Source organism: Neophocaena asiaeorientalis, unplaced genomic scaffold (genome assembly GCF_003031525.2).
Source record: "Neophocaena asiaeorientalis asiaeorientalis breed wild unplaced genomic scaffold, Neophocaena_asiaeorientalis_V1.1 scaffold57, whole genome shotgun sequence".
Lineage (NCBI taxonomy): Eukaryota > Metazoa > Chordata > Mammalia > Artiodactyla > Phocoenidae > Neophocaena > Neophocaena asiaeorientalis.
The window spans coordinates 7,885,148-7,896,705 of record NW_020172731.1 but is presented as its reverse complement, the minus strand read 5'-3'; the positions used below and the strand labels follow the sequence as shown (position 1 = coordinate 7,896,705).

Below are 11,558 nucleotides of genomic sequence, written 5' to 3'. Positions count from 1 at the left end.
TTACATGTGGAATCTAAAAAAAATGATACCAGTGAACTTATTTACAAAACAGAAATAGACTCACAGACATAGAAAACTAACTTATGGTTACCAAAGGGGATAGTGGGGTGGGGGGGAGGGGAGATACATTTTTTAAAAAAAGGATAATTCCGAGGGCTTCCCTGGTGGCACAGTGGTTGAGAGTCCGCCTGCCGATGCAGGGGACACGGGTTCATGCCCCGGTCTGGGAAGATCCCACATGCCGCGGAGCGGCTGGGCCCGTGAGCCATGGCTGCTGAGCCTGCGCGTCCGGAGCCTGTGCTCCGCAATGGGAGAGGCCACAGCAGTGAGAGGCCCGCGTACCGCAAAAAAACAAAAAACAAACAAAAAAACAAAAACAAAAAAACAAACAAAAAAAGGATAATTCCAAATCTTCCAGGTCTGTGTTGAACTCACCTATAGTTAGTAGACACCTTTCGTCCCATTTCATAGAGAAAATTGAGGCTACCAAGCTCAATTCCCTGTGCTCTGACCTATAAACTTGCCATATGCCTAAGTTCATCCTCCCCTCCTCTCCCCTTGTTCAGGACAAACCTCCACTTGCATCTGAACCCCATTCCTTCCTGCCTCTCCAGGACCCATCTCCAGCTTCCCCTCTCTGTCCTGTAATCTTCCATCTCTCCTTCTCTATTTTTCCCCACCTAAACGTCAACTCTAATCCTAAAAATCCCTTTCCTGGTATTTGATCCCCTCACCCAATAATCTAACTTCCTTCCTACTCTTCTAACCAAACCCTTTGGAGCTCTATCTGCATGTGATGTCTCCTCTTCTTTGTGTCCCAACCATTCAGGGCTGAATAATTTCTGTCTCCCGCTGAGTTTTAAAGTGACTCTCGTCAAGGTTAGCTTTACCCCGGTGGCCAAAACCACTGGACGAACTTTATCTTTCTTGACTTCTCTTGATGCCTTTAGCATTGTTGAACCTTCCTGATGAATTCTCTTGACTCCCTCATCCTCCATGAAACAGCACCTCCCTGGATCTCTTGGTGCCTCTCTTAGGCTGCTCACTTGCTGTCTCCCCCTTGGTCAGTTGATACCAGTATATTATGTGGACTAAATGCCATATGAAGATATAAAACATTTGGCCATTTCTACTTCCTGCAGATGGCTCCATATACAGGGTCGTGAGCAGGTGAGCAGAGCCGGGGCTCCAGAAAAGCTAGTGATGCTCTTTATTTCTGACTTGAAAATCCTCTGGATCTGGATCTGGAGAAGCAAGTGACCGAGGGGTCTTTCAGCAACCTTTTCTTTTCAAGTCCCACCGACCTGTGAAGGCAGGAGTGAGTCACATCTGTAACTTGCCTAAGAGGGAGGCCAAATGCAGCACTAAATAGTTTTTTGGAAAGCAGAGTTCAACAATTTAAAATCAATTTTTTAGTCCTAAGGTAGCCAAAAATAGTTTCCTGTGGCTTATTCTATTTCTTTAACTGGGGTTACCAGAACACAGTTTTGTGTTGGAAATGCAAGTTCAGCAGAAACATGTCTTTCCCTAATGAGGCCTGGTGCCTGTCGGTATTGTGTGTGAGCCCCTGGGGCTGTTCAGTGGGTGATTTTCCAGTTGCTGAGAAGTACATAGCCATCCTGTAAACATATTAAATGGCCATAAACTACCCAGGGACTCAGTGCAGAGCTTCCGTGTGAGGCCTAACCCCACGCGGGGCCTTGTAGTCAGCTTACGGGGAGCAGCTTACCACTCCGAGCTGGCTGTGTGGACCCCTTGTGGGGGTGGTTTTACATTGAAGCCTGTGGCCTGATGGAGCCTTGGTTCTGCGTGAAGCTAAGCAGGACACGAGGCCATCAGAAGCAGAGTATCCCCCAGCTGTGGGAAGGTTGCAAGAATTCCCATTGTGGCTATGGACAAGAGTCATCTTTGTGTGTTCTGTGTTATTGAAAGGCCTCTGTAAAAGTTCATTTGTTCAAGGCATCATGGAATGTGAGAGCTGACTGGGGCCTCAGAGACCCATTAGCCCAGGCTTCTCATTCTTTTTAAGTTTCGAAATACAGACAGTGGCTTGACCCCCGTAATGGCATCAAGTCATGTGATTCCAAAATGTTATATATTCCTTCGACGTTAAGCTCTTCCCTGCTGACAGCAAAACAAGAAATGAGAACCAAGTGCAACATGAAGGTTTTGTAAAGGTATATTCTTTATACCACCAGCATCCCCCGTTTTTTATTAACCGGTTGCCAACTGCCTTCTGTCCTCACTCTCTACAAAAGCAGACCTCAAGGCCTTCATGTCCTCCTTCTTCCTGGGCTCTTAGGTAATCTCCACTGACCCACGCTTCAAAGTCTAGCTCAGATACCAAAAAGGGCTCTTGTTCTCCTCATGTTCGTCGTACACAGGCGTTTGTTCTACTCAAGGCCCTTTTAGTGGGATTCTGTTCCTTGCAAACAAGCTAGTGTGGCAGAGTAGTTTTTAAAATTTTTTATTTTTATTTTTTTGCGGTACGCGTGCCTCTCACTGTTGTGGCCTCTCCCGTTGCGGAGCACAGGCTCCGGACGCGCAGGCTCAGCGGCCATGGCTCATGGACCCAGCCGCTCCGCGGCATGTGGGATCTTCCCGGACTGGGGCACGAACCCGTGTCCCCTGCATCGGCAGGCGGACTCTCAACCACTGCGCCACCAGGGAAGCCCTAATTTTTTATGATTTATTTTGAGGAGGTCATTCTTTCCTCTTTTTAATGGAAGTATAGTTGATGTACAATATCACGTAAGTTACCGGTATATAATACAGTGAGTCACAAGTTTTAAAGGTTATACTTCATTTACAGGTATTATAAAATATTGGCTATATTCCCTGGGATGTGCCATATATCCTTGTAGTTTATTTATTTTATACATTATAGTTTGTACCTCTTAATCCACCTACCCCTCTCTTGTCCCTCCCCCCTTCCCTCTCCCCAGTGGTAACCATTAGTTTGTTCTCTGTATCTGTGAGTCTTTTTCTGTTTTGTTATACTCATTCGTTTTATTTTTTAGATTCCACATATACGTGATAGCATATGATATTTGTCTTTCTCTGACCTATTTTACTGAGCATAATACCCTCCAGGTCCATCCATGTTGTTGTAAATGGCAAAATTTCATGGGTGCCCGCATGAAGGCATCCAGGAGCAGAGAACTGCCACACCCCTTCTCCCAGTCACCGCTGTCTTGGCACTACATAAGTCCCATGGCACTTCAACACAACACAACACAGGGAAATGCAGGAGAGAAACTTAAATTGACTGAGATACAGTTTTCCATCCACAGCAAATTGAGAGGTTGAAACAGAAATCAAGTTGAGTTTTGGGAAAATGTAGACAATTATCATTCATGCACACCTGAATTTGCGAAGCTAGAGTTGTACACTAGCTCAGGAAAATGTGGATTTATCAAAAGAACCCAGGAGAATCTCATGGAAACAAAATTCAGGAAGTACAGCTGGGCTTCATGGGACTACGAAAGTCAACAGGCAGCTACTGTCTTGTTGCTCTGACTGTCCCACATAATCACCTTTTCTCTGGGACATGGTGCCAATCCTCTCTCTGCAAAGACCAAGACAGAGGCAGACAGCTTCCTCTCCTGACTCATGGTCCCTTCACGACCTTTGTGGACATGGGTCTTTGGCTGGTGCTCACTAAGGAGCCATCTCCACATGACTTACTGGTCTGTGATCACCACCAAATCATTGCATTCTTAATGCCTCTTGGTTGAAAGTTTTGAGAAGGAATCAGCTTTGACACTCTTTTCTCCAGGGTCATGCTCCTTCGACCAGAAACCCACCCTGCCCCAGTCATGTGGGGTCAGAGGGTGAGTGGTCATATAAATGAGACATGGCTGTTCAAGCCAGTCATACCACCAAAGATGTATGGTTTGGACAGTTCCAGAGAAGAGTCTTGAGCCCAGTTTCTAATGTACCTTTATTAAAATTACTGCTATACCTGTCTTATACTCCTCTCTATGTTTTTACTTTTTATCTTATTTTTTGGCCGTGCCGTGCGGGATCTTAGTCTCCCGACCAGGGATCGAACTCGTGCCCACTGCAATGGAAGTGCAGAGTCTTAATCACTGGACCACCAGGGAAGTCCCAACTCCTCTCTATATTGTAACTTCCTTGAAAGCCGGACCTCTAATTCATCTCTGCTCTGCACCATGACATCTTTTGTGCGCCTTTTGCATTTGGAAGAGTTCAATGAATATTTGTTGAGTGAATGTCTATCTCTATATTCATTCTCTGTTCTTTATACCTTCCTTTCTGAGTGAACAGTGTGCAGGTTAACATTTGAGTAGAATAATTCCTGTTGCTGGGGCATAGCAGGTGAGTGTCAGTCAGAATGACTAGAGGATTAGATTTGAGCGACTGTTACACAGGTGGGTTTCCTGATCAGACACTATAAACACCCTTAGAGTCACCACATTTATCATCAGGCTTTCCCTAACAACTGAGCATGCTAATTTCTCATTATTCTAGAGCCACCGTAAGAGTTATGGAAATTGGCTGGAGACTTCATTCACTTTTTGAGGCATTTATGTGATAGATCAGAACTAATTTAAAGAAGAGGAGCAAGTGGTGCTCTTCAGGGAGATAATTCCTAGTCTCTTTTTGACCCTTTGAATAATTTCTCTAAATTAAAAGCTCCAAGTTTATTGGCAATCACTGATTTAAGTACAGAAACTCAAACATTTCATGTTTCTCTGTGCACTAATTAAGAGGGCTCTATTTAAATGGCAGAGCTGTCCTGATGCCAATGATGACAAATCAGAATCATAAAATTTTGAACCTGGAGGGAATTTACAGATCATTTAATCCAACCCTTGCATTTTATAGGAGAGGAAATAGAAGCTGTCACACATCTAGAGGCAGAACTATCACTCCCACCCACCTGGTCCAGGGTTCTTCAGCCTCAAGAAAATCAGCACGACTATGGGCATTGGGGGATGCTGAAGATTACCAATATGGATAATGTATGTAGTCTTCAGCGGTACATATGGCTAAGGCCATGGAAGGAAAATGAGACAGCCCTCCATCCTGAAGGAAAGATAAAAGATGGCTCATTCTCAGGAGTGTGTCTAGCCAGAGTTGTCCAGAGACTGGCCAGAGAAGCCCTGTGGGCCTAGCTGGGCTCCCAGGTATAACAAGACTGCCCAGTGAGTTCTTAACCATGAGCCAGACACCATGCTTAACACTCAATCCTCATGGGCTGGATAAACCTCACAACCCACCTATGACATCAGCATCATTATCTTCATTTTACAGGTGAGGAGACTGAAGGTGGGACAATTAAGAGATTTGCCCAGGGTCACATACCAAGGTCACTTATTAATATCTGAGCTGGGATTTGCCTTCACGTCTCTCAAGGTACCAAGCTTATGTTCTTAACCAGGGATGACATTTGAGTAGAGCCTCCCTGGGGACACTGGTGACAGTCTGCGGCCTCTCTGGGCAAGCTTGCGCTGCACTTCTTGTGCTTTTACATTTACATTCTCCTGCCAGGAGAAATTCCGCATGCCTGGATCGGCCCGGCCTTCCGACACCAGGCACAAGCTACACAGAGCCAGCCCTGGGTGGGGTCATTCTCTGTGCTAATACATTCCTTGTGGAGAGACTTTGCATTTGTTTAGAATTTGAACGTGAGAATGGTAAAGCTGGAAGGACCTTAGAGATTTGGTGAACCCTCCATGTTTTAAGAAGGAAAAAACAGAGGTCCAGTTTGTGTTTAAGTCTTACTCATTCATCCAACACGACTGCCGGTGCCTATGCACCAGGTATGCATTGGGGATTCAGCAATAAACAGGGGCTCACTCTGGTGCCTTAAAGCCGAGTTAAGTTGGGTCCTACCTCCACCAGGAACGCTTCTCCCTCCAGCCTCCATTTCTCAACAGCGCCCGCTCTACACTCAACTCCACTGCAGAACTCGCCCGGCAAGGCGGGGGACGCGTACTCTCTGCTTACCGACCTTGCCTGGGCGCTGGGGCCCCGGAGCGGGCCCTCCTCGGCCGCGCTGCGGACCCCGGAGCTGGGCAGAGCGTGATGGGGCGCAACAGCTGCGGGTTGCAAGCGGCTCTCCCCGCCCCGGCCCAGCCCCCCGCGTTGGTTGGGGGCGGCGCCCCCTGGGTCGGCTCCGGGTCCCGGCCGCGGACGAGGAGGGGCCGGCGCAGGTAGCTCGGCTGCCGCCCAGGAGCGAGCCTGGGGCCGCTGCGGCGGGATGGGGTGGCTCCGGGCCCGCCGCCACGTCCTGCTCGCCGCCTGCCTGGGGCTCTGCGGGGAGCGCGGGGCGCTCGGAGGTACGTGCCCCCCAACCTCCCCTCCCCGTCCCTTCCCCGGCCGGCCACGCGCGGAGCCCGCTAGAAGAGGGGGGGCGAGGGCGGGCGGCTCGGGGGGCGTGGATTCCCCTGTACTCCGGGGGCCTCGGGAGACGCCGCGGCCGGGTGAGCCCTGCGGCGACCGCGACTTGGACTCTCAGGCAGGGCTTTCGGGCAGCCGGGGTCGGGGTCCGCTCGGCTCTGAGCAGTGCCTCTGGCTCCTCCGCGAAAAACTTGCGACTCCCGCCCCGCGAGGCCCGGCCCCTCGGGTCCCGACCAGTTCGCGAGCCTCGGAGGCGGGCCCTGCGCCGACCTCGGCACGGCCTTCGCTGCGGATTGGGGGTTTCAGGGCCGACTCTTGGTGTCCCTCGGACTGGCAGAAGGAAGGCTTCCTGCTGTCCTCCCTTCTCATCCTTTTCAGCTCCTACTCGGGCCCTTTCTCGGCTGCACGTGACTGTCACGGGGGCCTTAAACTCCTCGCCGAAATTCTTGGGTGGCTGGCCTGTTGTTCCCTAGATCCCTCCACGCGTACGCTTATATTTTCTGGACCTGCTTCGCTGGAAGTGCTTTACATTTCCATGGCGCTTTTCAGAGGTCAAAGATGACTAATAAAAGCATAGTTATTGAGACTTTTTACATAACTGAGCTCGACACTTGGACGTACCCCCCTGCCCCCGCTCTCTGAGATTTACTTCAGTTTAACAAAAGACTTTTCGAGACCAGAGAACAGACTCTCAATCAAAGGCCTTGTAAATCTTTGTGGCATTCGGATTCAATTCTGGACGCTTATTTACTTCACTTTAGGCGATTTCACGAGGAGCTTTGGAGTAACATTCCGGTGGTGCGTGGAGGACGCCTCGCTCTCACCCTTGCGCGGCCCTCCTTCCGGCTCCAGCAGCAGCTCTGCGCCAATCCTGATGTTTGGGGGCCCTTCCGAGCACCTCCCTCTTTATCTTCCTCCTTTCTTCCTGGTTCTTCCTCTGCCCCCTCCCCGGCCCCTTCCTGGCCTGGTGTACAGGGTGGATCGGGTACTAGGGCCCACGCGTGGGGACGCTGTGACGGTGGCTTTGAGAGGGAAGCTGCCGGTTGCAGGCCGGGGAGATCTGAGAGGGCAGTGAGTGGCATTGGGGGACAGACTGGATGACGATGGGGCCTGAGCCAGGGATCCAAGTGGTCAGTGTAGAGTGATGGAAAGCCCATGGCTTTGGAGTTAGGTGGACTTGGGCTTTAATCTGGGTGCCACCATGCATTCTCAGAGTGACTTTGGAGAAATTACTTTACTTCTGTTGGTCTTGATGTTGCATTTGTAAAACTGGGATGATAATCACTTCTTCAGAGAGACTTGAATAAAATATGTGTAAGACCTGCTTGGGAACTACTTGATAAATGCTCATTTCCCTCCTTTCCTCCTCATTACTCTCCTTTCCTCTTCATCTGTGCAGTTAACTTGGGCATGAGGCAAAGAGCAGCAGGTTAGGTATGCATTGAGGGGTACAGAATGTGGTTAGAGGAGAGTTATTGAATAAAGAATCACATAGCATATATAATTTAACATATATACTGTTCTTCACCCTTGGCGCTAATAGCATGACAAATATCAGATACCGAGGTCTTACCAAAAGCTGCTTTGGGGCACTTTTCTTGAATAGCCAGTTGTGTAATCTAAATTTAGGTTTCTTCCTTACCTCCTTGGGTGATTCAAGCCGTTGCTTTGAAGACTCTAACTGTCAAAGACTCAGGTGAATGCTGCTTTCAGTCCTTACAGGACACAGGGCGATGTGTCCTCAGGGAGTCTCACCACAGCAGGAAGTCACCTTTGTCTGGTAAGCAGATTGTCTCAGTAAGAATATCTGTAGCTCGCACCCCCAGTATATCTCTATTTGTAAATCAAGTCTCAGTACTACTGTCACTAACGATTTTCTCAAGGTATAATATACTCTTAGCTCTAGACCCATGTTGTCAATAGTTCAATGATTTCTCATTTTTTGACTACCTTCTTATCAGATCTCGTTAGTGTATTATTGCTTTGACCTTGTAACAGGGCTAATGAGCTTGTACAGAAAGAGGAGAAGGGCCACCACCACCAGTTCCTTTGCATTTACTGGTCCTTGCGTTATTTGTATATATCTTTAATGTATGGCTTGTTTGTAGGAATTGTTTTAATCAATTGATCCTTTTTGTGAGGGTTTGGTTAATTACAGTGAGATAATATAATTGTAGACCCAGTTAAGCAGGCAAACCCGCATGTGGTGTGTCACTGAATGGAGAAAGAGAGAGGGAGTGAGGGCACCACTGTCCATCCTTCCACCTTGTAGAACTCGCGCTACTCCCCTAGGGAGACTTGTGTACCCAGCAGACAAGACACACTGCCAGTCTCACATGCCACCTGTGGCGCGATGCCAATCAGTCTGTAAAGCAGAGATGAATAAAGCCTCAGTTCTTATGTTTTAGACTAAAATAACCCATGAAGTTGTAATTACATTTCCTCCTGGCTCTGCAGTGACTACCTTGGCACGCCACTTTGTCATTTCTGCCTGAAGCTGTGGCGCCCAAACCCAAAGGCTTCCGGTGGCCCGAGAGCCACGGTGAGCCAAGCGACGGTGGTGTGGCAGGAGGTGACGTGGAGTGAGGGAGCTGGGAGCTGGGGCCTCCACACCCTTCACAGTTGTTGTGCTGTGGGAATAAATAGGTCCCAGGATGGCCGAAGTGGCTGATTTTTCCAGGGAAGTCAAAAAGTCCAGGTTTTTAGTTAAAATTTCTTTTATTTCAATTTAAAAACTTTAATGTAAAAATAGAACTCTAGAGGCCATACAAAGCACAAACAAAACTCATGCCTTCTGCTGCTGGGGTCCTTTCTAATGCTACTGCTTTATTTACCTCTGTATTCTGTATACTGAGTCCAGTACCTAACAATGATAGGTGCTCAATAAATACGAGTGACTGAGTGATAGAGCACCCCTGGGAATTGTGGTAGGCAGAATAGTGTCCACCCAAAGAAGTTCACATCCTAGTTCTTAGAACATGGAACATGTTGCTTTACATGGTGAAAGGGACTTTGCAGATGTGATCAAATTAAGGATTTTGAGGTGGGGAGATTATCCTGGATTATCTGATTGGGCCCTAAATGCAATCATACGAGTGCTATAAGAGGGAGGCAGGAGGGTCAAAAGAGATGATGTGATGGAAGCAGAGATCGGAGTGATGTGATCACTGGCTGGGGCCCTAAGCCAAGCAATGTGGCCGTCTCTAGAAGCTGGAAAAGACAAGGAAACAGATTCTCCCCTAGAGCTTCCAGAAGGAATGCAGCCCTGCAGACACCTTGATTTCAGCTCAGTGAGCTCCAGAAATGTAAGACAATAAATGTGTGTCATTTTAAGCCATTAAATTAGTGGCAATGTGTTATAGCAGCGATGGGAAGCTTATAGAGGGAGTGTCTGTCCTAGTAAAAGAGATCATATAAAGGGCCATTTAGTTCTGATGGTCAGAAGATGGCAGTGCCATCAGAGAGGAATGAGGAGCTGGGAGCTTTAGGGAAGGTTTTGTTCCTGTGCACGGTGAGCCTGGCTCCAGCACTCACTCCAAAGCCTGTGGCCGGGCCTGGAAAACTCCCAGACAGAGGGGTAGCAAACATAAAAATGTATAAATGTCACATGTGGAACATTTATGATAGGACACAGGCTCTGCGGTCACTAAGGAGGGAGTCGTCAGCTCAGCCAGGGGTGGCTGGGGACCAGGACAGCCTCACTGCTTCATTCCAGGAGGTGCTACAGCAATCTACAGCATCTGCAGGAGTAGCTCCCCCTGGAGTTGTGCGGGACGCAGTCTGCCTGACCATTTGCAGCAGGCCTAGAGACTGCCCCATTGAGAGGGGGTGCTGGTTTTCTCTTTGCAACCTGAGCAGCTGGCATGGAGACTGATGTTTGGGGGATGAATGGAAAATGAGAGGCCGGTGAATCCTGTTCTACATTAGCAAGGACTCCAGGGCTGTGGATTGCTCAGGCTCCACCTGGAAACCTAAGATTTCCATTGTCACGGTGGCCCTGGGCCTACTACCGGCTTCTCCCACACCCTCCCAACTGTGTCAGCAACACATTTAGCATAGAGATGTGATGCCAGGGACCCCTCCCACCCTTCCAGTCAACTGCCCATCCTGCAGCTGTGGAGCAAATATCTATTCGCTCATTGATTTTCTTTCCCAACTTAAATTTTAGTGGACTTAACCCTCGTGGGAGAGACTCTTAGAGCTTTCCCTGTTGGGATTTGCTTTCAGTGAATAGAGGAAGTCGGGTCTCCAGGGCATGTTAGATGTTTGTGCCAATTTGTTTCAAAGTTGTAAGTTTTCTTCTTGGAGTGCTCTGATAAAGTTAGTTATCTCTTGAATAAATATTCAACTTCAGTTTGACAAAGCACATGCCGTCAATACCATAGTAAAACACTGTCGAAACTCTTAAGAAGAGATTTGTGGGGCGAAATGTGGCTTTCCTTTCCAAGTGAAGTTATTCCACTCAAACGATACAGCATGAGTAAGAGCTGTTTTATAACGTTAGCTCTCCTCTTAGGATGTCATCTTAGGAGTTTGTATAATGCAAGTACTCTAGCAGAGAAGTTTTGTTTTTGTTGCTTTTTATTTTAATTAAAAAAAATAAGCTTCTACACTTATGCTATATCATCTGTAGAACACATTTGGAAGGAAATCAGTACATAAAAAGGCACGAAATAAAATTACCAAAAATACTGTATTATGAAAAAGCAATTCTAATTTTTAGTGAAAGCAAACAGTTCTGAAATCTTTCTTTGAAATACTCTCCTAATTAGTTTCCACCCTACTCATGTTTTGCCCTCACATGGTCACCAGACTGATCTTTCTAAAACACAGAACCGATATGTCTTTTCCCAGCTAACACCATAATGCTTCCTTACTGTCTGCAGAGTAAGGTTCAGCCTTCTTAGTACGGTTTGTAAGCTGCCCCCCACCCCCGTAAGTGGGCCCCTGCCCATGGGGATCCAGGTGGTCCGTCAGCCATTTGCTCCCCAAACGTTCATTGAGAATTTCTTGTTATGTATACACAGCAAAACAACGCAAAATGAAAGCTCCCCTCCCAGAGTCCGCCTCTTAATAAGTGGCTACCCAGCCAGAAATCTGCAAATTAATCTGGATTGCCCCCTTGGCCTCTTCTTCCCTCTTGTGACAGTCCCACTTTTTAAATATCTCTTGAACCCACACACCCCCCC

The 11,558-nt window shown here is 47.9% G+C and overlaps 1 protein-coding gene across 1 annotated transcript in view; it reads left to right on the top strand.

Annotated features, from left to right (window-relative positions):
• Positions 1–6,229: 6,229 nt before the first annotated feature.
• LOC112396592 (chondroitin sulfate proteoglycan 4-like) overlaps positions 6,230–11,558 on the top strand; it is a 13,054-nt gene continuing 7,725 nt past the window's right edge. The window contains exon 1 of the mRNA XM_024740363.1: positions 6,230–6,308. Coding sequence (XP_024596131.1) covers positions 6,230–6,308 — 79 coding nt within the window. The remainder of the gene's footprint in view (positions 6,309–11,558) is intronic.